Source organism: Budorcas taxicolor, chromosome 2 (assembly GCF_023091745.1).
Source record: "Budorcas taxicolor isolate Tak-1 chromosome 2, Takin1.1, whole genome shotgun sequence".
NCBI classification, from domain to species: Eukaryota; Metazoa; Chordata; class Mammalia; order Artiodactyla; family Bovidae; genus Budorcas; species Budorcas taxicolor.
Window position 1 is genome coordinate 3,482,661 of NC_068911.1, and position 25,835 is coordinate 3,508,495.

The 25,835-nt window shown below is 56.4% G+C and overlaps 1 protein-coding gene across 1 annotated transcript in view; it reads left to right on the plus strand.

Annotated features, from left to right (window-relative positions):
* Positions 1–23,361, plus strand: part of SDK1 (sidekick cell adhesion molecule 1) — a 723,652-nt gene extending 700,291 nt beyond the window's left edge. Inside the window, exons 41-45 of the mRNA XM_052636011.1 lie at positions 8,648–8,812; positions 11,279–11,416; positions 12,948–13,068; positions 13,377–13,506; positions 23,116–23,361. Of these exons, the coding sequence (XP_052491971.1) occupies positions 8,648–8,812; positions 11,279–11,416; positions 12,948–13,068; positions 13,377–13,506; positions 23,116–23,361 (800 nt within the window). The remainder of the gene's footprint in view (positions 1–8,647; positions 8,813–11,278; positions 11,417–12,947; positions 13,069–13,376; positions 13,507–23,115) is intronic.
* Positions 23,362–25,835: the final 2,474 nt, after the last annotated feature.

Consider the following 25,835-nt stretch of genomic DNA (forward strand, 5'->3'; position numbering starts at 1 on the left):
AGAGGGTCCACGGCACCGAGAAAAGATAAGGAAGCCTTGGTCTCGAGCAGGGGCCCCCAGGTCCTCAGCCTCCATGATCTAACGCCTGCTGGTCTGAGGTGGAGCCGATATAATCACAATAGAAACAAAGTGTGCATCAAACGCAACGCTCTTGAATCATCCTGAACACCGCCCCCCGCCCCAGCCCTGTCCATGGAAAAACTGTCTTCCAGGAAACCCGTCCCTGGCGCCAAAAAGGCTGGGGACCACTGGAGATGAGATGCGCCCGCGACGCTTCCCGAGTCGCCTCCCTCTGCCTGAAAGCGGGCTGCCAGCAATTTCCCTTCTCCAGCGGCTGACTGGACCAGGGCAGGCTGACCGGCTCACCGTCCAGCCTCTGAAAGTCGAGAAAGATGCCCCCTGCACTCCAGAATGGAGGCCTGCAGCTGCTTGGAGTCAGATGAAACGTGGTTACAGCTTGTCAACGTTTAAACTCTTGCCGGTACCATGAGCTTTGGAGCTCGGCTGTCATCTGTTACAGGCCTCATTGCACAGAGAGTTAAATGCGGCACCACCTTGCTGCCGCCCGCCACCCCCCCCCCCCCACCCCGAGCCCTCTGTGGGGCAGTGGAGTCGGAAGGGAGCGTGGTGGTGGTGTGGGCCCCTGGGACAGGGAGGTTTTGCTCAGAGGCTGCCCAGGGTCTGGGAAGACTAAGCCCATTTTGGGGAGGCCCCAGGGGCCCCAGGGTGCCTACTGTTCACCCACCAATCTCATCTCCATCTTGCCCTATAAAGCATGGAGCTCACTCACTTGGCTGGTCCGGGAGGGCGGCCAGCAGGCCTGGACAACCCGGACAGGGCCGTGCACCCCTGTGTATCTGCATGTTAACCAGCCAGTTCTGCTGATGAGCAGGCAGGGATCAGGACCGTTCCCAAAAAAAAGAAACGCAAAAAGACAAAATGGCTGTCTGAGGAGGCCTTACAAATCGCTGAGAAGAGAAGTGAAAGGCAAAGGAGGAAAGGAAAGATATACCCATCTGAATGCAGAGTTCCAAAGAATAGCAAGGAGAGATAAGAAAGCCTTCCTCAGTGGTCAATGCAAAGAAATAGAGGAAAACAATAGAATGGGAAAGACTAGAGATCTCCTCAAGAAAATTAGAGATACCAAGGGAACATTTCATGCAAACATGGGCTCGATAAAGGACAGAAATGGTATGGACCTAACAGAAGCAGAAGGTATTAAGAGGTGGCAAGAATACACAGAAGAACTGTACAAAAAAGATCTTCATGACCCAGATAATCACGATGGTGTGATCACTCACCTAGAGTCAGACTTCCTAGGGTGCAAAGTCAAGTGGGCCTTAGGAAGCATCACTACAAACAAAGCTAGTGGAGGTGATGGAATTCCAGTGGAGCTATTTCAAATCCTAAAAGATGATGCTGTGAAAGTGCTGCACTCAATATGCCAGCAAATTTGGAAAACTCAGCAGTGGCCACAGGACTGGAAAAGGTCAGTTTTCACACCCATCCCAAAGAAAGGCAATGCCAAAGAATGCTCAAACTACCGCACAATTGCACTCATCTCACACGCTAGCAAAGTAATGCTCACAATTCTCCAAGCCAGGCTTCTACAGTACGTGAACTGAGAACTTCCAGATGTTCAAGCTGGTTTTAGAAAAGGCAGAGGAACCAGAGATCAAATTGCCAGCATCTGTCGGATCATGGAAAAAGCAAGAGAGTTCCGGAAAAACATCTATTTCTGCTTTATTGACTATGCCAAAGCCTTTGACTGTGTGGATCACAACAAACTGTGGAAAATTCTTCAAGAGATGGAAATACCAGACCACCTGACCTTCCTCCTGAGAAATCTGTATGCAGGTCAGGAAGCAACAGTTAGAACTGGACGTGGAACAACAGACTGGTTCCAAATCGGGAAAAGAGTACGTCAAGGCTGTATATTGTCACACTGCTTATTTAACTTATATTCAGAGTGCATCATGAGAAATGCTGGTCTGTATGAAGCACAAGCTGGAATCAAGGTTGCCAGGAGAAATATCAATAACCTCAGATATGCAGATGATACCACCCTTATGGCAGAAAGTGAAGAAGAACTAAAGAGCCTCTTGATGAAAGTGAAAGAGGAGAGTGAAAAAAGCTGACTTAAAACTCAACATTCAGAAAACGAAGATCATGGCATCTGGTCCCATCACTTCATGGCAAATAGATGGGCAAACAATGGAAACAGGGACAGACCTTCCTTTTTTGGGCTCCAAAATCACTGCAGATGGTGACTGCAGCCATGAAATTAAAAGACACTTGCTCTTTGAAAGAAAAGCTATGACCAACCGAGACAGCATATTAAAGAGCAGAGACGTTACTTTGCCAACAAAGGTCCATCTAGTCAAGGCTATGGTTTTTCCAGTGGTCATGTATGGATGTGAGAGTTGGACCATAAAGAAAGCTGAGCGTTGAAGAATTGATGCTTTTGAACTGTGGTGTTGGAAAAGACTCTTGAGAGTCCCTTGGACTGCAAGGAGATCCAACCAGTCCATCCTAAAGGAAATAAGTCCTGAATATTCACTGGAAGGACTGATGCTGAAGCTGAAGTTCTAATACTTTGATCACCTGATGTGAAGAACTAACTCATTGGAAAAGACCCTGATGCTGGGAAAGGCTGAAGGCAGGAAGAGAAGGGGACAATAGAGAATGAGATGGTTGGATGGCATCACCGACTTGATGGACATGAGTTTGAGCAAGCTCCGGGAGTTGGTGATGGACAGGGAAGCCTGGTGTGCTGCAGTCTCTGGGGTCAGAAAGTCGGACACGACTGAGCACTGAACTGAACTGAACTGAACCAAATTCTGCTGATGCTCTGACATGAACACCCGAAACTGAACAGCTACTAAGGAAATTCACATGGGGCTAGAACGCAGACTCCCTCCCAGTCCTGGAGAGGGGCGGTCAGAGAGCATGGACTCGGCCCCAGACCCCGCCGGACAGTCCTGCCGGAGGTTCACTTCCGGGGCTTTGAGAAGGTGCCCCCCAGTCGGTGTTGCCAAGCTCCGGGGAAGGCAGCGGGAACTGCGCACTGGGCATATGCAGCTGATTTATTCACACAAATTATTCCGAGGCGTTTCACTGTGTAGATCAAGAAGCCTCATTTACATATTTACACAATAGGCGGGAATGGCGCTGAAGGAGCTATAAATATATTTTCCTCTCCAAAGCAGCCGTGAAATACACAGATTTAGGGTGTTCCGAATGCAAGGAGACATTGCGTTGCCTTTTCACAAATAATGTATTTAGCCCGGAGATGGGCGCAGCTGAGACGGATTATGGTCCTTGGTCCCTGGGTGGGGGGCAGGGGTCTTCCCCCAAAACTTTCAGTCCTCCTGGGAGCCCCCCAGGCCCCTCCCCACTCATTCTGTCCACTTGCAGTCTTTGACTGCAGGACTTTTCAGCTGAACAAAGGAAAACATCAGTGTTTTGCCGAAGGTTTAAAAATCCACGGAAGTTGCTGAGTCAGCACCCTCAGCAGGCGCGCGGTGGCTACAGTTCTCAACTGTGCCACCGGCCTGTGCTCACGCCCGTCTCCCTCACAGCCAGTCAGCCTCTGCGGACGTTTATTCCAGGGCTGGGCCCCCCATCACAGGCCATCCTTTGCATTTCAACATTCATCTCGTGTGTCCTGCCTTAAACAAGGACCAGATAAAATACGATATTTTTAAATCAGATGTATTTAGCCTCAAATTTAATCCCCACCATGTAAGTTAAATTTCTGACCCAGACCATTTATACAAAGAGAAATGGCAGCGTTCAAGAAATAAACGGGCTTCCCCAGTGAGTCAGTAGTGAAAAATCCACCTGCCAGTGCAGGAGACCTGACCTGGGTTGAAGATCCCCTGGTGAAGGAAATGGCAACCCACCCCAGTGTTCTTGCCTGGGAAATCCCCTGGATGGCGGAGTCTGGCGGGCTACAGTCTATGGCGTCGTGAGAGAGTCAGACACGACTTAGAGACCAAACACCAAGAAATGAACAGCTGCAGGCTCAGAACTGCAAGCCGACATCCCGCGTTCACTGGTGAGTTAGTGGCACCAGAAATCTCGGGCCATGAATGACAGTTTCATTCAGTGCGGACACTGTCTGACTGTCCAGGAAATCAGACTTCTGTACTGGCGTCTGCCTGCGCTTCTGGGTGTTGGGGGACCCACAGAGCGCAGACCCCGGGATGTGCCTGCGCCGGGCGGGGCTCTGGTCAGGAGGGAGGTCGTCCTGGTTCCCCGGTGCTGAGAATGTCGTCCCGGAGACGTGGGCCTCCTGCCGCCGCCAGGCAAGGAGGGAGGTGCTGGCCCCGGAAGCGAAGAGTCGCCTTGCTCCGTTCCCTGAAAACAAGCTGGTCAGGGCGGCAGCCTGCATGGACAGAGGGTGCCTGCTTTCCTCGAGGCCATTCAGAATTAGCCATCTTCCTGTTTTAGGAAACAAACACTGCTGTAGGGCGGCCCAGACCAGGAGCTTCTCTCTTTAAAGGAAAACTGGCCGGCGGGGCGCGGGGCCGCACTGTGTGGGTGGACAGCTCTCCTCCCGAGTCAGCGCAGATGGAGGCATGTGACCAGAGTGGTTTATCCGGCAACATTCTGCAGCATTCATTTCTCAGCGGCTCCCCCATCTTCTTACTCACTCTGGTGTTTTCCCAGCAGTGTCTCAGTAACAGGAGTCCAGGAAGGTGCCGGGGGTCCCGAAGGGGGGCCGGGCCCAGCAGACACCGCGAAAACCTCGACACAGACGTCATGTGGCCCCGGCCTGAAGGTCAGCATCAGCACCAGGGAGGCCAAAGGCCTGGTCCTCAGGCCTGGGGCGTCAGCCACCCAGGGATGTGGCTTTGGGAAACACAGCCACTGTTTCCCTCAGGCCAATCTGAGCTCCCCACGAGGGTGGGGAGGGGAAGCTGGCTGGGGTCTCCAGGGCACCCAGCGGGGTAGCCTCATCTGGGGTCTGAGAGCGGGCCAAGCACATCCCCAGAAACACACAAGGGCCCGCACACTCCACAAATGTTGATCGAGATGGACATTCAAGCCCAGGGATTATCCTGGTGCGTGGAAAATCTGCTGCACAAATCTCATTATGCTTAATAGTTCTATAATGTTGTTGTCCCCCCTAATTTGTAGACATACTTTTCTCCGTCATTGATCTATTGAGATGTTTAATGACACAGTACAGATGAGCTAAACGGTCGGCGGTGGAGAGGCAGAGTGGGCGTTCCAGCGGCCGCCAGGGCTTTCTGCCGCCGCGATCACAGCGTGGGCATCAGCGCGGATAAACAGCCCAGAGGGTCACAGGTGGAGCCAAAAATGCTGAGTATGCTGGTTTTGGAAAGGCAGAATTAAGCAGAACAAAAATACAAACTTTTTTCTATTAATTCAGAAGGAAATTCTCTTGGTATGACTTCCCTCCCCCCAGCGTTTTTCCATGTAAAGTAAATCATCTGGTGTTGAGATTCTGTATCTATATTTTTAAAACATTTTTATGAAAAATACACATAATTCCTGGAGCTATGACAGAGCATTTAAAATAAAATGTGGCCTCTGGGTGACGGGAGAGGAAGGGGAAATCATTTTTTTTTATTCAAGTAGCAGGAAAGTATTACAGAAACCTTCGTGCCAAAGACACTCAGAGAACCCACCGCAGGAGTGCTCGAGCCGCTGAGGACAGTCTGGGAGCACCTCTCACGGTCTTGTTAGTCCCTTAATTACAGTGGCTTTAGGCACTATCCGGTGTATTAGGGTCTGTGTTTTTCCTTTAGTCTCTTTCACAGCATAACACTATCTTCTTAGAGGGAAAACACCACACGAGTCACCCAATGTTTAAAGCCCTTGGAACAGTGACTTGCTCATAGTAAGCACTAAATAAACAGTGGTGGTTATTTTATTGAAAACTTGCTTGTGCCAGGCCCTATGAAAAGCTATGGGGGCATAAGGATGGGTGGATGGATGGATGGATGGATGGAAGATAAACAGATGGATGGGTAGATGGAAGGGTGAATGGGTGGAAGAAAGGAAAGATGGATGGAGAGAGGCAGGGAGGGGAGAAAAGAAGGAAGGAAAGAAGGAAGGAAGGAAGGAAAGTGGCAAGAAACGGGGGGTGAATCATGTCAATTGACATCTACTGAACTCTTGAAACATTCGCGAGCCCATTGGTACAGACAGACAGGTAAACGTCAAGAAGTGTCCGGGAGGCCCAGAGGCGGACACTGCCATCTCTTCCCAGAGTGCAGGAATGGGTCAGGGCTGGCCTCCAGGAGGTGAATCTGAAAGGGTGAGATGACCTTGTTGGTTTTCCTCCACCCCCACCTGTAGATTCTTCAGTAGCTCGTTGAGAATAGAAGTCTCATCTGGCTCCCTGTTGGCTGGAACGGGGCCTGAGCAGAGCGTGAGCTCTGAAGTGATTGTGGATGGAGAGGGCGGGTGGAGGGCGTGGTGGGGAGCAGGGCCTCCCGAGGCCTCCAGGCGAGGGAGCAGGGCCTGCAGGAAAGCGCACCCTTCACACCAGAAATCGAGCACAGAGAACAATCGAACGTGCGAACCCTAATGGTCTCAGAAGGAAGCGGAAGCTTAAGCGATGACTTGCCATTTGGACGTTGTTAAGGGTAATGGGTGTCTTGGTGAGCATTTAGAAATAAACAGTCATCGTGCTCCCCCTCTGTACCGAGATCTGTGCCTTTCAAGTCTCACCCGCATCCATTCCTTCGTTAACCCGTGACTACAAGTGCTTAACTAGAGCTCATGGTAAGCCCTGTGCAAGCACAGACTCGCACGCGGGTGATCTTCTGTTGACCGTGGGGCTGATCCTCTCGAGCCCCTGCTGTTCCGAGGTGTGTGATGAGGCTGTTTCCCAGAGAGCCGTCCTCCCTGTGAAGCATGCACATTTAAATGCGCTGTTCCTCTCCAGGTCGCCTGCTCTTTGTAAAAGATCACCTACCTGCTCCTGCAACAGAATTTATAATTCACAGAGGATCAGTGCTTCAAATGAACAGTGTGGGCCCGGAGCCCACTTTTCACCCAACGAGCTCCTTAGAGACTGGATTTCGCAAACACTCGCGGGGCGTGCTGCTTACCGAGCACTTCATCAGTACTGACTCGTTCAGTCCCTGAGGCACGCCTGTGACGTAGATGTCCTTTGTTGCCCGCGCTCTCGGGTGAGGCACAGAGAGGTTAAACCCTCTCCCTAAGGTCACACAGCTCACGCGTGGTGAGGCAGCTTTGCACCAAGGCTGTCTAGCTGCTTCCTTTCTCTCTGTGTCCGATTTTCTGGCTTCAGTTTCCGTTTTCTTACCGTTTTCCTGTATGTCAGGGTTGAAAGAGACTCAGTATCTATTTTTATTGTGGTAACACACGTGGTGTAAGTGTGCCGTCTCGGCCGCCTGTGCGTGTGCGGCCCAGCAGCATGAAGTACGTCCCCGCGGTTGCGCACCGTTGTCCCTAGCTCTTGTTCATCTTCCTGGATTGAGGCTGTGTCCTCATTAAATCACATCTCAGCCCCTGGCACCCACCCGTCTCCCTTCTGTCCCTGTGGATTCGCTCGGGGAACCTCCTAGGCGTGGACCCGTCCAGTGTTTGTCTGCGTGTGACGCAGCGTCACGTCCTCGAGGTTCATGCACGCTGTGTCAGCAGGCGCGAGAATGTCTCCCTTTCTGAGGCTGGATCACACTTCTCTGTGTGGCTGGATGGACCACATCTTATTTATCCATCCCTCCGTGGATGGGCACAGGTTGCTTCCATCACCTCTGGACTCCTGTGAATAATGCTCTGTGAACACGGGCGTTTAAGTTCAAAATTCAGGTCGCTCAGTCGTGTCTGACTCTGCGACCCCATGGACTGCAGAGAGTCAGAATCCAGTACATCTTTTAAAATCTATACTTGTGTCTGGTAGCTCCCGGGAAGAGCTGAAACATGACTGGTCTTAGGGCAGGCTTGGCGCTGAAGCCCCTCCAAAGGGTACTCGAACTCGAGGAAGGCACTTCGGGGGTTTGGCTCGGGAGATGAAGCCAGGTCCCCAGGTGTGGGGCCGAGGCCCCCGTGGGGTTGGCCCAGAGCCCCTGCCTGCCTCTCCATGCCAGCTGCCCCTCGGTGCCGTCGCCCCGTGAGAGAGCATGACCTGCTATTGATTATCGAAAGCAGCACCAGGCGCGCCACAGCGACCACCCAGACAGTGTAGACAGCGTTACAGCGTCACCCCAACCCTGGGAGCTGGCTGGTGCACGAGGCTGTGGCTCAGCGTCTTCTCTTTGACCCGCCTGCTGGATTGTCATTTCCAATGAGAAGGCAGTGGGGCTAACTCAGGGCAGAGGCTGGTGTGCGTGGGGGCCTCTGGGCCCGTGGGGGCAGGGATGCGTGTCCTCAGTGAGTCGGGATAGTGGGAACTTGGGGGTTAGGGACACGCTGTGGGCGGGGGCAGCAAGATGTCCCCAAAAGAGCCAGCGCCCTACACCAAGAGGAGACGACAGAACCAGAGGCCAGGAGGACGTAGGGAAGACGCTTCCACCCAGCTGGCAGCCTCGGTGATGCCCGTTCAGGAGGGAGCAGGCGGCTGAGGGCAGGGCGGGCAGCGTCCACCCGCCGGGCCTCCGTGTGGGAGATGGGCACCCTGACCTCTGTTCTCGCTGCCCCGCAGACGAAGGCCTGTGGGACATGTTTGCCAAGGACATTCCGCAGGGCGCCACGTCCTACACCGTCAGCCTGGACCAGCTCAGGCAAGGAGTGACCTACGAGTTCCGGGTGGTGGCCGTGAACCAGGCGGGCTACGGGGAGCCCAGCAGCCCCTCCGCCGCCGTGTCAGGTAGGAGCCCCACCCAGGGACCCCGGGGGGCAGGCAGGCGGGCGGCATGGGCCCCGAGCATGGCCGTCCCTGGAGGAGACATCCTGGCTGCACTGAGCTCCTCTCGCCCTCCGTCAGAGCCAGGAACTCAGGTTGAGCTGGGCAGGATACCCCCAGGGGAGAAGGCGTTCCCTGCAAAGTGCAGCCTGAGGCCCTCTGTTAGTGGATGCGTCCTTGCTGTTGAGCTGAAAGTTGAAAAGCAAGATTGCACCAACCTGTCCCTCCCTAGCCGCCATCGGGGAGCGCGCGAGTCCTGGACACGAGGGTGTGTCAGCCCAGGCGTCCTTGAGGGATGCCGGCCGAGCGGCCCGGTGCACCCGGCACCTGAGATTGGAGGCCGAGGCCTGCCGGCTCCAGCGTCAGCCCCGGCTCAGCCGTGGGGGTAGCGCAGACATGGAGGGGGCGGCCAGGCTCCTTTACCCGGAGCTCAAGCATCAGTGGCGACAGACCCCGTCCTCACCAGTGACATGACGAGGGGTGTGACCGATGGGAGGAAGTGATGGCCCTGGGCCTGGGTCTTGAAGGGTGCAGGGGGATGGCCGCAGGGAAGGGAGAGCCTGCACGAGGCTGAGGGGCGCAGTGGGGGGACTGGCTGGTCACGCGGCCTGGACCCGCTCCTGGGGCCCCGGGCGTGGGTGAGGAGTAGGCCTCCATCCCAGTTGCACCTTAGGGGCCCCCCTCAGGAACACTTAGAAAACAGTTATGCAGGCCCCCCCACCCCGGACAGCAGCTGCATCACGGGGTCCATGGGTCTGGGCCTGATGATTTTCTAGCTGCAAGGTGGTCCTTCCACACCACCGAGATTGCAAGCCAGGCTCTAGAGGTGGGGGTGGCTGCAGGCCGACCACCTGGAGCCGATTTGAGAGGGGAGCTGGCTGCAGAGACGTTTGGAGGTCGCAGGCCAATTCTGGGCCAGAAACCATGAGCCTTCCTTCCAATCAAGACAAATAAGTCCCCCATCCCCATAGTCACATCTGTTTAAGCTGCTGACTGTGCTTGTTTAAATTGGAAACGTCCTTCATTCTTTCCTTGAGTGGGCCTGGAGGGAGGAGAGCATCCACAGGCACCCGGGCCCCACGCCCCCTGGTCTGGGAGCACCGTGGGTTCCAGCGGCACTTGCTGAGAGGGACAACCTGGGCACCACTCACTTGTTGAATGAAAAACAGGTAGAAAGACCAAATCTACTCTTCCGCTTCGTCTTTATGAAGAAACTTGTAAACCACCCCAAAGTAGAGAGAATGGAATAAGGAAGCCCATCCCTTGGTTCACCAATTCAGGGTTTGCTCCCCTCGACCACGTATAAGAAATTACAAAAGCAGTTCCAAACGCACAGGGCTCGCAGTTCCGCGCACACAGAGGGGGCAGCAGAGGCTGCTTCCTGCGTAAGAACACGGCTCCCGGTCCTCGGGGCGTGGGCACCCTGGCTCGCACGTCCCTCTGAAATCCAGCTCATGTATGTCGGATCTAAAGTGCTGCCACCTGCCAGGGCCCCCCCCCCCCATGCTGTCGGGGTAGCCAGAGAGGACTCCCGCTTGTTCGCAGGGCGCACACGCTTCACGTCCGTCCACTGAGACCGTTCTGGCGGGTTTCTGCTTCTGGGCGGCAGGCCTTGGGGCTCCCGTCCTGTCCTGCACAACCGATGCCCCCAACAGGGAAGCAGGTGGAAGGCACAAGGGGACCCCAGGGCCATCCGGCACCTGGCAAAAAGCAACTCCCATCTCTCTCTTCTCAGTAAACAGAATAAAACATGAGGAAGACAATCCTCTTTCAAAGGAACTCTGTTTTGCTGGGGGCTCAAAATACATAGAACACAGCCCCAGCTTCCATGGGTGGGGGGCCCTGGCGCAGCGGAGGAGGCCGACAGGTAGCAGACAGGACCCCCAGCCGCAGCGTGTGAGCAGCGGGTGTGGGCGCATCCAGCTCTTGGCCGGAGGGGTCGGTCATGGGGCTCCCAGGCTTAAACTGAGCGTACCCAGGCTCGTGGGCACAGCGCTTGCAGGAGGGGCCAACTTTCCACCCAAGAACTTCCTGTGATGCCAAGGATTCAGCGGGGTTCTGGTGGCAGGTGGAGGTGGTGAGACCAGGTGGTGGCAGCGGGAATGGGGGCGGCCAGGCGGTTTGGGGGTGTCTGGGGAGAAAGCCCCCATACTGGGAGAGAGGAGCAAGGCTGGGCACTTCTGTCCCTCCCTCCCTGTAACCCAGACAACAGATGAAACTGGGGGAATGTAAGCTCGCTGGCCAAGGCCCGGGGTGGGGGCAGCGGGGGCGAGGGGACCCCAGGCCCGAGAGAGATAGCGGACCCAGAGCCTCTTCGGGAAACCGGTGGATCCGCCCAGGACAACCCCGACCAGGCAGGGGTCCCCCCGACCCCGGTCACGGCGGGGACAGAGTTTCCATCCACGTGACCGTGCGCCTGTCGCCCTGCAGCTCAGGTGGAGACGCCCTTCTACGAGCAGTGGTGGTTCCTCCTGGTGATGGTGCTCTCCAGTCTGCTGGTCATCCTGCTGGTGGTGTTCTCGCTGCTGCTGCACGGCCAGAGCAAGAAGTACCGCAACTGCGGTGCAGGTGGGGGTGCCCCCGCCTCCCCGGGGACCTGGGCCGAAACGTCGGGCTTCTCCCTCCGGGGTCTGGGGTGCCCACACCATGCTCTATTTCAGTCCCTAAGACAGGCACAGCAGGCTTCCCTCTGGAGGCAGGAAACAGGGGCTCTGGGCACCAGCGTCTGGCCGGCTCTGCCCTCACGCGGGCCATGTGTCCTTTATCCTTCGGCCCCTGAGAGTCTGTTTCCACTTCTGCAGCTGCCCAAACGCAGGAGTGGTTTTTAGTATGATTAAAACCGGAAAGTGGGAGAAGGAAATGGCAACCCACTCCAGTATCCTTGCTGGGAGAATCCCATGGTCGGCAGAGCCTGGTGGGCTACAGGCTGTGGCGTCACAAAACGTCAGACACGACTAAGCAACTGAGCACGCACTGATTGCTATTTTTATATCATATCTCTTTCCACCCAGAGATTTAAAGGTGTGCTAACTTTAACTGGTAAATTTAAACACATAGATGCAATATGTAAACACTGCTAGGACCTTCAAAAAAAAAAAGTGGAAAGCGTTCAAGAGATGAGAAATGGCCCCTTCAGTATCACAAGAACAGTGAGCGGGGCGCAGCTCAGTTGCCTCGGTGCCGCCCAGGATGGGCCTGGCATGGAGCAAGTGCTCAGTGAGTGTCCACAGCTGAGAGTCCCCATCACTAGAAAAATGGACAAATGAACACGGGCAGAGCCGGCCATGGAAGGGCACAGACAGCGAGGCTTGCTTTACAGGAAGGTCAGGAGCACCCTAACGAATGGATGTTTCTAGAAGGCAGGATGGTGGGTGTTCTTAGTGCAGAAGTATAAACAGGGAGGGAACCTTCCAGGGCACTGGAAACGGTCCGCTGTGAAAGGGGCCCTCAGATGCCCCGACTGCAGCCCCCAGCACTGCAGTCCCTGCACCAAGAGGGTTAATAAAACCAGGATGCCCTAAAGTGCCTGCCATTTGCTTCTGTAACGTTAAGCCATTCATCCCTCCAAGAAAGGATTTATTTTTTTCTGTGTAAATTCACTTCTAACAAGTGTTCGTAAATCAGATTTGATTCCTGCGGGATTTACAGTGTATGAATGGCATGTCATTTTCCCAAGTTAATGCTATTACAGAATCCCACGTCTGGTGCAGAGAAAGTCTCCCTGCCTTCCCTCCTCTCCCTCTCCATCTGGGAAACAGACCGCAGAGTCCAATCTGACCTGCAGCTTCCAATCCTCAGCCTTACCCTGGAGCGTTCACTTAACATCATCATTAATGCCCAAAAAAAAAGAGAAAAAAAAAATTGTCCACCAGAATGCCTGCCTGCCCGCCCTGGAGACACGCAAAGCCGAAACCGCTGTGCTGCCTCATTCCACCCCTCCTGGACAACAGGCTCTCTTGTACCAGATCAGACTTCCTCTCTGATTATAATATTCACCTGCTCACCTCCCATCAACCCAAACCCCTGCTCCATGAGGCTCGGCACTGGGCCCCAGACGTCCATTTCCTGATGGGTCTGTGCCATCTCCGCCCATCGTTAGGTAAGAGCATCTCCAACATGGAGGAGTCCGTGACCCTGGACAACGGGGGGTTTGCCGCCTTGGAGCTCAACAGCCGCCACCTCAACGTCAAGAACACCTTCTCAAAGAAGAATGGGGCCAGGTAGCAAGGCAGCACGCCAGGCCCACACCCACGGGTCCCCCCGAATCCCAGGGGCAGGAGGGCGGGTGCTAGGGATGGTTTAAGGACGTTTCTAGACATAAAGAAGAGGCAGGTCTCAGGGGTAGGGGCCTGGTCTTGAGGGACCTCCGGCCCCTCCGGGCATCACTGGAAGTTGCAGGAGGCCTGGGAACTGTTTGCATGGCACCAAAACAGTGCCAGAGGCTGTGCATGGCTTTCCTCTCGATGCAGCCGCGACGAGGCCAGGGGCTCGGGCCAGGAGGCGGGGCTGACTGGTGTCCCGTCCCCAGGTCCCCGCCCCGGCCGAGCCCCGGCGGCCTGCACTACTCCGACGAGGACCTCTGCAACAAGTACAACGGCGCCGCGCTGACCGAGAGCGCGGCCCTCCAGGAGAAGCCGGGCGACGCCACGGAGTCCGAGGTGGGTGCCCGCCCCCCCGCTGCGGGCTCCGGGGGTGGGGGGGCCCTCCCGTCCCCCAGGGGTCCTGCGCTGGTCCCAACCGCGTCTCCACACACACACAGGCTCGCGGCAGGCAGAGCCGGGACAGAGGGTGCCCCTTCCCAGACGGGGAGGGTCCACGCTCGTCTCTGGTGTGCGAGGCCACCTCCCCGGTCAGTCCCTGGTCCAGAGTGGACTTTGGGTTTGCAAACCTCCTTGCTGCAGTCTGCGCTCAGATAGAGACCCGATCCACCTGAAGGTCACGGGGGAACGTGGCGGCCTCTGGACCCCCGAGGGGTAACGGGGCCCCAAACCCACCCACCCGACATGTAGAACCTGGAGCCCCGCCCACCCCAGACAGGGGCTTCCCCTCCCGCCAGCCTCCTGTGCGCCGGCGCTGGCTTTGGCTGCAGCAGCGCTGTCAGCTATGGGGGTCACCGAGCAGGGCGGGAGCCCCGGGGCCAGGGAGCCCCCGCCCCCTAGGGCTGTCAGCCTCCAGCCAGGACCCCCAGGGCCCCGCCCCACACATCTTGGTGCCTGGGCCCGTCCTGGGCGAGGTCTCTGTGTTGGGGTGGGGGTGACATTCCCTGAAGGGAGCCGTGGGGGCGCCGACAGGACCCCCACTTCCCCGGGGAAGCCCCTTCCCCACGAGCGCATCTCACAGTCAGGAGCGAACCGGCAGGCGCGGGTAGGGAGCTGGGCGCCCAGTCCTGACCACGGGGTTTCAGAGACACCACGACGGGGACGGAATTCGCCAAGCTGTTTGTCAGACATGAGGCCCACCCCACCGCTTGGCATTCATACTCTAAATCAATATTTAATCTAAAATAAGTCTCACCTTCATTTTGACCTGCGTTTAGGACTGATTGTGCCCTCAGGCTCAATTAAATGGCTTCTTTCAAACTGTGGTTTGTGTAGGAGTGCACGCGGGGCCGGCCGGCAGGCAGAGGGCCCGGTGCCCGCGGCCGCTCGGCCTCCACGCTCTGTGGACGCGGGCTCCGTCTGCGCCGCAGCCGTGGGCTCCTGGAAGCGGCAAGCTGCGCTGCGGGCGTGCAGGGGGAGCGCTGTGTCCGCGCGAGGCGCTGTCTGTGGAAGGAAAAGCGAGAATGCTGAGCCCAGCTTCCTAATGAGGAGGCCGCGGCCTTTTCCAGCCACTTGTCCCAAAGACGGCGCATCGGGAAGGGGTGGGCTGCCGTCCAGCGCTCCCCAGGTCCAGCGGTCATAGGCGGCCCCCGCCCCTGCCTTCCCCGGGCTCTCAGAGCATCGTCGACGATGCTCACAGCGACCCCGCGCTGCCCCGCAGGCTTTACAGCTCCACGCGGGCTAAGCGCTGAGTGCTTCCTCAGCTGGGCCTGGAGGCAGGCGGTTCTCGTCCTTGTCCCCAGGACACCCCTAAGGCTGAGGCCACCCTACACACGCACCCCCACCCTCAGCTTCCAGAGCCCACTGACCCCCACCCCTCCCCTCTTCTCCCACCCAACACCCGGGCCACAGAGGCCATTCCCAGCACTGCCAGGTCTGGACTCATCGATTCTGGACTATTTGTTCGTAAAAGCATGCTCAGAATGGGCTAAATGCGGGCCATTCAGTCTGTCCTCACACACGGGGGCATTTTGCGAGTCAGATCCAGCTGATTCGCATGGAGGATTATTAAGTGCCTGCGGGCACTAGGCCTATACATGCATGTAGGCATACATGTGTGCACTCACGCACATATAGAGACATCACATGCACACGGGGAAGAAGGCAGCAAGAAGGGAAGAAGGGAGCGGGTGAGGGTAGGAGGCGAGAGGGGTGTGAAACGCACACTAAATCCTGCAAGGAGCTCGTTCAGATCCTCACGTAATAGATGGGAGAGCTGAGGCTTGCCAGGGTTTTGAGTGTCTTCCCCAGACACACACTCCTGGGTAGACCTGGATGCAGACCCAGGCGGCGGGCTCCCTTCCGTCCCTCCGCCAGGCCGGCCGAGTTCTCGTAGCCTGGGACGTGCGGCCGAGTGAGGGTGGGCCGTGGCGTGCCCAGTGCCTGGAGGAAGAGGCTCCTTCCGTGATTCCCACAGATGCTTTGCGGGTCCTAACACTTTCTGGTTCTAGAAAGTTGATCAAAAGTGCGGACTCACCTTGAAACTGGCGTTCCAGGCCCCCCAAGCCTGTGGTAGGCGGGCACCTCCTGTGAGGGCTCCGGGAGTCCTGGGCTCCCCGTCTGCTCCCGAGTTCCCGGGTAGATGCAGTGAGACCCGTCTTTTCCCCCAGAATTCCGTGCTCTGTCATCTTGCTAGGGCCCAGCTTCGAACCTTACAACCTGGGAGAGTTGTAGGCAGATTCATGGGGTCCCCACAGAGGGATCTTGGAAGTGCCAGCTCCGATGGGAGCCTTTCCTTTGAACTAGTCTCGTCTCTTAACCAGACTGAGATGTCATTGACGCACCGTGCAGTTCGCGTCTTCACCGCGTAGGCTATTTGCTGCTGCTGCTGCTAAGTCGCTTCAGTCATGTCCGACTCTGTGCGACCCCAGAGACAGCAGCCCACCAGGCTCTCCCATCCCTGGGATTCTCCAGGCAAGAACACTGGAGTGGGGTGCCATTTCCTTCTCCAATGCATGAAAGTGAAAAGTGAAAGTGAAGTCGTTCAGTCGTGTCCAACTCTTAGCGACCCCATGGACTGCAGCCTACCAGGCTCCTCCGTCCATAGCTATTTAGGTGTGTGTTTTTCGTTTCCTCACATTTATGAGCTTCCCAAATTTTCTGCTGGTAATGATTTTTAATTTTATCCCACTGTGGTCAAAGAACATACTTTGTACATCTCCAACCGTCTTAACTTATTGAGTCTCGCCTTGCGGTGCAGCATCTGGCCTGTGCTGCAAGAGCCACTTGAAAAGGCCGTGTTGCTCTGCAGTTGCTGTGTGGAGAGTTCCACGTGTGTCTGCTACGTCCGGTTCATTTATCGTGCCGCTCAAGCCTTCCACACTCCAGATCTTTCCGCCATCTGTTAACGCACTGAGGTCTCCAGCAGTTATTGTTAGCATTCTCTATTTCTCTCTCCATTTCCAGCAGTTTTAATTTCCTGTACCTAGGGGCTCTCTTTGCAGGTGCATGTCTGTCTATAACCGTGGTGTCTTCATGGTGGACAGACCTTTGCTTCAGGATAGCATGTCCCTCTTGGTCTCTTGTAACAGTGTCTGTCTCAGAGTCTATTTGGCCTGACGTCAGCACAGTCGCTCCAGCTCTCCCTTGGTTCCTGTGCACATGGGATGCCATTTCCATGATTTCGCTTTCGACTTGCTTGAATCCTTGGATCTGAAACGTGTCCCTTGTTGGCAGCATAAGGTTGGACCGTGCTGTCTTACTCACCCTGCCAGTCTGTACCTGCTCCCCAGACTGTTTAATCCATTCACAGTTAATGTAACTGCTGCTCATTCCAGAATTTTCACGCATCTCTATTTCTCCATTTTTCCTTCACTGTCCTTTTGCTGTTGTTAAGCGGCTACTTTCTAGTGTATATCCGGCAGATGTTTTAATTCCCTTGTTTTGCTTTTACTATATTTTTTTCAGTTGTTTTTTTATAGTGATTGCCCTCGTATTAGTATTTGCTTTAGATTTATTCTAAATCTCAGTGACATATAGAAACTTTATTCTTGTATAAACCTATTCTCTCCTCCCCTATTTGTGCTTATTATTATACATGTCCATATTTGTGACAGACCCAAGGATGCATTTTTCTAACTGTACAGAATTTTGTCTTTTAAAGAAGTTGGGAGGAGAAAGGTGAGCAAGTCTTACAGTTTTTCATATTAACCATTTTGTTTACGATTTTTGGTCCTCTTCATTTCTCCCCTCCTTTTTGTGCCACTATAACTGTTGCATTTCTATATATCCTGGACCCAACAATGTAATTATATACCTAATGCTTTAGGAAATTGCTTTTTATATCAGATAAGAGAAGAAGGGAGGCCAGGCCCTTCCACTGCCGTCTGTAATTCCCTGTGTGATGGTCTGGTGCTGCTTTTGTGGGTGCGTGGATTTGATCCGCTGTCTGGTGTCACTGGCCTTCCACCTGACCATCTTCCATTAGTATTTCTTATAAGGCAGGTCTGCTAGCAATGAATTTTTCTGTTTTTTTCAGGATGTCCTATTGCGTCTTCATTTATGAAAACAGTTTTGCTAAATAAAAGATTCATGATCGACAGTTTTCTTTCAGCACTTTGAATGTGTTAGCCCATTGCCTCCTGTCCTCCATTTTCGCTGACCAGAAGTCAGCTGTTAACGTAATTTGAATTCTGTTGGACTGGATGAGTCATTTCTCTCCTTTCGATCTCAAGTTTCTTTTTGCCTTTGTCTTTCAGCATTTTAACTATAACTATGATGTGTCTGGGTGTGACTCTTGTTCCATTTATCTCACTTGTGGTATATTGAGCTTGTTGAGTATGCAGGGTTTTTTTTGTTTGTTTTGATTTTTTTTTTTTTTTTTTACCAGATTTGGGAGGTTTTAAGTCATTTTAACTCTCAGTATTTTCCATGCTTCTTCCCTCTTTTCTTACCCTGGTATTCTCATTACACATATGTTACCACACTCATTTTTTACCAGATTTGGGAGGTTTTAAGTCATATAACTCTCACTATTTTCTCTGCTTCTTTCCTATTTTCTCACCCTGGTATTCTCATTACATATACGTTACTGCACTCAGCCTTGTCACATATCAGGTGTTCTGGTTTGTGTTTATTTTTTTTCATTCTTTTCTCTTTGTTTTTCAAGTTGCATGATCCACTCCAATATTCTTGCCTGAAAAATCCCATGGACAGAGGAGCCTGGTGGGCTGCAGTCCACAGGGTCACTTGGGCTAGAGTCAGACATGTCTGAGAGACTGACCGTGGTGAGCCGTCTCTACCGGTCTATCTTCAGGTGCACTGAGGCCTTCCTCTGTCAGCTCGAATCTACTGTCGAGTCCCCCCAGTGAGTTTTACATTGGGTTATGGTATTTTTCAACTCTGGAGTTTCTCACTCGGTCCTTTTAAGTCATTCCTATCTATTTATTGATATTCTCCACTTGGTGTGATAGTGTCAGCATACTTTAATTCTTTAAACATGGTTTCCTTCAGTTCTTTGAACATAATAGAATAGCTACTTTGAAAGTCTTTGCCTGCCAATATCTGAGGCTCCATAGAGGCTGCCTGCTTTTTTTTTCCCTGTGTATGGATCACACTTGGCTGTTTTTTGAAAATAAGAAAATATTTTAAATATCTTGTATTCACTTTGAATACCGGTATTTAGGCCCCTCTGTGTGTTGTCCTTGTTCGCTTATTTGTTCAGTGACTCGTCTGGACTAGTTAGGGAAGCCCACGTCCTTAGCAACGTATCCGCTCTGTCGTCACCCCTCCGAGGTGCGGCCTTGGGCATGCGTGTGGTTTCCATGACAACAAGGGACAACTGAGGTCTCCACTAGGCATCCCCGTCTCTTGTTCTGACCTCCCCACTAAGGTTCCGGAAGGCCCACCACAGCTGGCATCACACCCAGCTGTTAACCTCCTCTCCCTGGCAGCTCTATTATTTTCGACAAGGCTCCGGGGTATAAATTACTCCACGGTTGGAGCCAATCACAGCCCAGGCAGCAGCAGGACATCGTTAATCTCTGAATTCTTCTCTAAGCCCAAGAGGGCTCCCGTCAGCTGTCTCTGCCTGGTCCTCCCTGTTAAACCTCTGGCACGTTCATCGCTCCACTCGTTACTATCAAGGACTTAGCTCTTAGGTTCTCACTCCTGAGGTTTCCAGTTTCCAGCAATGCCCTGAGGCATGAAAAGTGAAAGTGTTAGTCACTCAGTCATGTCCATGTTCAGCTCCTCTGTCCGTGGGATTCTCCAGGCAAGAATACTGGAGTGGGTAGCCATGCCCTTCTCCAGGGAACCTTCCTGACCCAGGTACTGAACCTGGGTCTCCTCACTGCAGGCAGATTCTTTACCATCCAAGCCACCAGGGACGCCTGCCCTGAGGCATGCCATGGTCCAAATAAAGCTACTCCCCTGCAGCAGAGCTGGCAGCTCTCTGTCTCTCTGACTCTCCCGCCATGAGGACCGCTGTGTCACAGCACCGAAGCTGGGGTGGGGACAATGGCCCCCTTCTCCATGGTGACCCGTGAGGCGCTCGGTGGGGATGGACGGCCCTGGGCTTCTGGCTGTGGCCCGGCTCCCCTGCGTGGCGCTCCTTCCACCCGCCATGAGGGCGGTGCGGTCGGGTTCAGTGTTCTCAGCCTGCCAACCTGGTGCACGTCAGCCAGCCTCCCAGCAGCCCCGGTGAGGAGGGGAGCCCAGTTCCCCGGACCACACCTCCAGGAATACCTCTGCGTCGTGGAGCTGGGGACAAGCAGTTGGCTGGCAGATGCCGGCGGCTTCCTCCTCCAGGTCAAACCAAATTCCTGGACCCAGAGTCTTAGGGGAGGGGCCCTGGCTTCTTGGCCACACGTGCCTCCCACTCCGCAAGTGGAGCTTCCGTCACCCCGGCTGGGGGTGGGGGAGCACTCAGAGTTCAGGCGGCTCAGACTCTTGCTCTTCTTAGTGATTTTAGATTTTCTGCAATAAATCTTGCCCCATTTGCTATATGCCCTTGGCACCATTTCCAGGGACTCTAAATGATTGTTGATAATTCGATTTTCCCCCAGTTGAGTCATTGTTCTACTGTGGGGAAGACCTGCTGCTTCTCCTGGCCATTCTGGAAGTATTTTTTGTATCGGTAGTTGGTTGACGACCCAGGTAGGGGGTCCCCTGCCCACCCTTACTGCCCACCCTCTCCTCCAGAGCCAAACACCCTGTGAGCTCTCTGCTGGGAAAGCTCTTCTGCAAAGCTAATACTTCACTGAAAGAAAAAAAAAAAACTGTGATGCTATCATTTTCTCCCTGGGGTGTTTTTAAACCGTTTTCAGAAATATTACTCTAGTGACAATTCTGAGAACCGGCTCACAGGTGCGGGAGAACCTGGCTGATCAGAGTGGCTCTGAATTAGACCATCAGCCTCGCAGGACACACGCTGTGGCTCTTGATGTTTCTCCACTTAGAAATAAGGGGCTTTCTCTCCATTTTATCGCCCAGCTGCTTACAAATTATATCAGGGCTACTATTCAAATCACATCTTAAAAATTATTTTCAAAATTCACAGAAACAGTTTTCAAGGTCTCTCTGGCTTCAGCCAACTTAGACCAGCCCCTTCTCAATTAATCCTCTGATAACACTGGAGTCTTTCATCTTGCCAGCGCAGCACCAGAAGTCCTGAGATTATCTCTGTCAGCTGCTTGCCAGGCATCCACGCGCCTTCAGAAACTCATGGTCAGGTGTGCAGGCTCATCCAATCACAGGCTGGCCTTCCTCGGTTTCCTAGGAAACCGACTCACATCGCTACTTCATATCACACAGGAAACTTGAAAAAAAAGGACCCCGCAGCGTTTCCTTTCTGTCAATAATTCTAACTCACTAAAATACATCCTCATTAAAAAATAATAATGTCATATCAACAATAAACAGAGCAGGCAGCAGGAAGAAGAATGGCATTTTAATCCTGTGTTTTCCCGTGGAAGCGAAAGCAAGACCTGAACAGGAGCCCCGAGGCCCTCAGCGCACCCCCGTGTGTCCCGAGGTGGGGGCACGCTCGCCCTCTCCCTAGAGGAACAGCGGGAAGCAGAAGGAACAGCTCTCAGTCTCCCCTCTCCATTCTGCGCGATGGTTTTGTTCTGTCCCCGTGGCTTTGGGGGCCGCCTGGTGGGCCTGCGGCCCCGCCACCCAGGGCCCACATCCCCACCCCCCAGGGAAGCACTCAGCTCTTCCAGGAGCGGTGGGAAAACTCCCAGGGCGGGTTCCCGTTGGCTCACTGACCTTGAACCTCCACGGGCCACCTGCCTCCTCCACCGGCTGCTCTGGGACCCCGAGGTGAGGGGTCAGGTCCCTCGGTGCTGCAGAGGGAGGGGCCCCAGGACACTGGACAGCAGACACCACGCTCGATCAGGGCCTCTGTCTTCGGAAACCTGCCCACAGAGGTCGGCATGGATGTGGCGTGTGTCCCACGGAGGACACGTCTCCTCACCCTGCCTGAGCTCACCATCAGACCCTCGGTCTGGGGGCCTGTGCCATAGTCTCGGGCAGTCTGCAGCGCCTGGGCCTTCCACACTCCCAGGCTCCGCAGCATTCTCCACAGAGGACACAGAGCATCCCCTGGGGGCTGTGTAAACCTGATCTGGGAGGGGATGGAGTATAGACCAGTCCTGGGAGGGGATGGTGTGTAGACCTGCCCCGGGAGAAGATGGCGGGAGAGGATGGCGTGTAGACCTGTCCTGGGAGGGGATGGGGTGTAGGGCTGTCCTGGGAGGGGATGAGGTGTAGACCTGTCCTGGGAGGGGATGGTGTGTAGACCTGTCCTGGGAGGAGATGGTGTGTAGAGCTGTCCTGGGAGGGGATGGGGTGTGGACCTGTCCTGGGAGGGGATGGTGTGTAGGGCTGTCCTGGGAGGGGATGAGGTGTAGACCTGTCCTGGGAGGGGATGGTGTGTAGACCTGTCCTGGGAGGAGATGGTGTGTAGAGCTGTCCTGGGAGGGGATGGGGTGTGGACCTGTCCTGGGAGGGGATGGGGTGTGGACCTGTCCTGGGAGGGGATGGGGTGTGGACTCTCCTGAAGCCAGAGTGCAGTGGATTCAGGTCCTGGGAGCGGCTCAGGCACAGGGATGGGCGGGGCAGCAGAGCCTCTGGGAGGAACGAGCTGGCTCCCGCTGCCCAGCTTGGCCCCTGTGGACACGCTGAGCTCTCCGTGGTCTTGTGGAGGCGGGTCCTGGGGTGGTCCACGCCCAGATGGTGGGAAGAGAGGGAAGCAGGGTGGGGTGGGAGGAGGCGAAGGGGAGACAAACAGGTGAGCGGCGCCACCCACCTTGGATGTCCACTCCTGCCCCCCCCCCGCCCCCCGTCCAGCCCTGCTGCCCGGGCCACCCCCACCCGGGGCCCCAACCCCGCCCCGGGGCCTCCCCCACCCCCGTGGCCCCAACCCCCCCCCCCGGGCCCTCCCCCACCCCGTGGCCCCAACCCCCCCCCGGGGCCCTCCCACTCCCCCTCCTCTCCCCCTCCCCCTCCCCGTGGCTCCAACCCCCTCCGGCCCTCCCCCTCCCCGTGTGGCCCGCCCCCCCCCCGTGTGGCCCGCCCCCACCCCGTGTGGCCCTCCCCGTGTGGCCCTCCCCCCCCCGTGTGGCCCTCCCCCCTCCGGCCCTCCCCCTCTCCGTGTGGCCCTCCCCCCGTGTGGCCCTCCCCCTCCCCCTCCGGCCCTCCCCCCCCCGTGTGGCCCTCCCCCCGTGTGGCCCTCCCCCTCCCCCTCCGGCCCTCCCCACCCCCGTGTGGCCCGCCCCCACCCCCGTGGCCCTCCCCTCCCCCTCCTCTCCCCCTCCCCCCCCCGTGGCCCCCACCCTCCTCGACACCCCCCACTCTCCATGGCCGCCCCTCCCGCCGGGGCAGCCCCTTCAAGACCACCCGCACACCCTCCCACGTCAGCCCCCGTCCGCGCCCTCCTTGAGCCCCGGGCCTCCGCTGTCCCCGGCCGCCTGGCTGAGCCCGCTCCGTCCGTCCGTCCGCCCGCAGGTCACCGACTCCGAGTCCGAGGACGCGCCACCGCAGCACTCGTTCGTCAACCACTACCTGAGCGACCCCACCTACTACAACTCGTGGAAGCGGCGCGCGGGCGCGGCCCCGCACAGGTACGAGGCGGTGGCGCGGGCGGAGGCCGGGCCGGGCCCGCGCGCCGCGGTCACCACGCAGAGCGCCGTGTTCGCGCCCGCGGCCCGCGGCGCCCGGACTCCGCTCACCGGCTTCTCCTCCTTCGTGTGAGCCGAGCGGCGGCCGTGTCGAGACAGTCACCTCCCGGAACTGGGCTCGAGCCGGGTTGAGAGGATCTGACGCTGATGGCTGACTTCACCCCCTTGTGAACCCGATTGCAATTAGGAACGTTTTTTTAACTGGCTTCTTGTGACATCGCCGCAGGAAGCAGGTTTCTTTGTTTTTCCTTTCTTTTTACGAGAAGGTGTGTTTCGCCGGGGGCAAGGGCTCGGCACGCCGACCTGGGAAGGCCTGAGCCCCGGGGCCCGGCTTCTCCGTCGCGCGGCCCGGGAAGGCTGGGGGGCGGGGCGGGGGTCCTCCAGGCCTCCCCCTCTCTGCTCTCCCTCCTGCCTGAGAACCAGCGCCCGCCGGGGGCTCCCGGCGCGAGGAGCAGGTGTCCCACCTGGGCCCGGGGCCTCCCGACCTCGTGCGAACGTCCCTGAAAGGTCCTCACTCGGCAGCTTTAGGCGGGGAGCCGGCTTCACAGTTCCTGGCAACAGGGCGGCAGAGGCCAAGGCTCATTCCAGGGGTGAAATACCCGGGGCTTTCCCGCTTCGGTCCTTTCTTTTAACCCCCATCGTCCAGGGGCCGGGAGCGTCCCAGCTGGGAGCCGCCTCCTGCCCCCGCCCCCGCCCAAGCTCGCTCCTCCCGAGGGCCCAGCACAGGCCCGCCCGGAGGGGACGAGACAGCGGCGCAGAATCGCTGGTTGTGCAAGAGGTGTGCATTGTTAACCAGAGTATTTTTTAAACCTTTTTATCTTTTTTTAAAATATGCCACATGAAATGAATGCGTCTCAGCTGTCTGCAGTGCCTTTCTGTTCATTGTTTAGCTTTGTCCACGGGAAAGACAAAGAGCCGCGGTGTCTCCAAGTAAAGCAGAACGGCTCTGAGAAGATGGGGTCCCCAGTCCCCCCTGGAACCCGCCCTGTGCCCCCCAGGCTCTCTTGTGCGCGTGGCCGCGTCCTTCCTTGGGGCAGCGCTGTGGTCCCGCCCCCGACCCCAGGCCAGCTCTTAGCCTTAACGGGTTTTCTGGAAACCTTTTTTCCCTTTAATTGTTATTGTTTTGTTTTCCTTTATTTTTAGCTAAATGAAAGTAGCATGAGCTGCTTTGAAAATGAGTCCAAACTGTAGCCTCTAGTGCGTCACGTCGCTTTTGTGCAATGAGTGGGGGGTGTAGGTGGTCAAGCCCCAGCCCTGGTCCCAGTCTAGAATTTTCCAGGGTGTGCCCACAGGGCGTGTGGGAAGGCCCCGTGTCCAGCCTGGTCAGCAGGGGCCTGTCCACAGCCCCCAGCACAGGGGAGCAGGGCCGGTCCGTCCTCCTGGGCGGCTGGCCTGTCCGCGAGCCAGCGTCTGGCCAGTGCCAGCAGGGAGCCTGTCTCAGGGCCAGGCCGTAGGTCGTGTCGTCTGTGGGGTCTCTCCTTCCCTCTTCCCGCCTCCTCAGGGCAGAGGGCCATCTTGACCCTCTGCTGTCAGAGTTGCGGGGTGTGACCCCAGGAGACCAAGAAAAGTTTGTGTTGTGTGAGGAAAAGAAACTCCTTTTCTGTTTTGCAGTTTTGTGTTGGATAAAAAACCCTTTTCGGTTTCTCCAAAAGTAGACGTAGGAGGTGTGGAAAGGTTCCCTTCTCTCCCTCCTCTTCCCCCATCCCTCCCCCTCCCCCTCCCCCATCCCTCCCCCTCCCCCTCCCCCATCCCTCCCCCTCCCCCTCCCCATCCCTCCCCCTCCCCCTCCCCCATCCCTCCCCCTCCCCCTCCCCCATCCCTCCCCCTCCCCCTCCCCATCCCTCCCCCTCCCCCTCCCCCATCCCTCCCCCTCCCCCTTCCCCCATCCCTCCCCCTCCCCCTCCCCCATCCCTCCCCCTCCCCCTGACCCCCCTCCCCCTTCTCCCATCCCTCCCCCTCCCCCATCCCTCCCCCTCCCCCTCCCCCATCCCTCCCCCTCCCCCTGACCCCCCTCCCCCTTCCCCCATCCCTCCCCCTCCCCCTCCCCCATCCCTCCCCCTCCCCCTTCCCCATCCCTCCCCCTCCCCCTTCCCCCATCCCTCCCCCTCCCCCTCCCCCATCCCTCCCCCTCCCCCATCCCTCCCCCTCCCCCTCTCCCATCCCTCCCCCTCCCTCCATCCCTCCTTTCCTTCCTTCCTTCTCTGAGTGGAGGGGAAATGTTCTAAACCAAAAATCCTGGATGCTCCGCCCAAAGCCTCCCCTGCAAAGACTAGCCCCCCAGCTCCCTGGACAGGCCGGCCTCCATCCTCTCAGGCCCCAGACGGGGAGTGGACAGGAAGCCACGGGGCTGCACCTCGAATTTCTCGGGAGACAAGCGGTGGACAGAGGACGTGGACACATGCCGCCTTCGCGCTCCGCTCGCTAAGCCATATGGCGCCTTGCCTACCTGACGGGAGCGTGCTGGAGCGTCCTGGCACAAGGACAGTTAGGTTTGAGGCGTGTGTCCCGCGCTGGGGTTCTGTGACAGCAGCGCCTTCCCCACAAGCC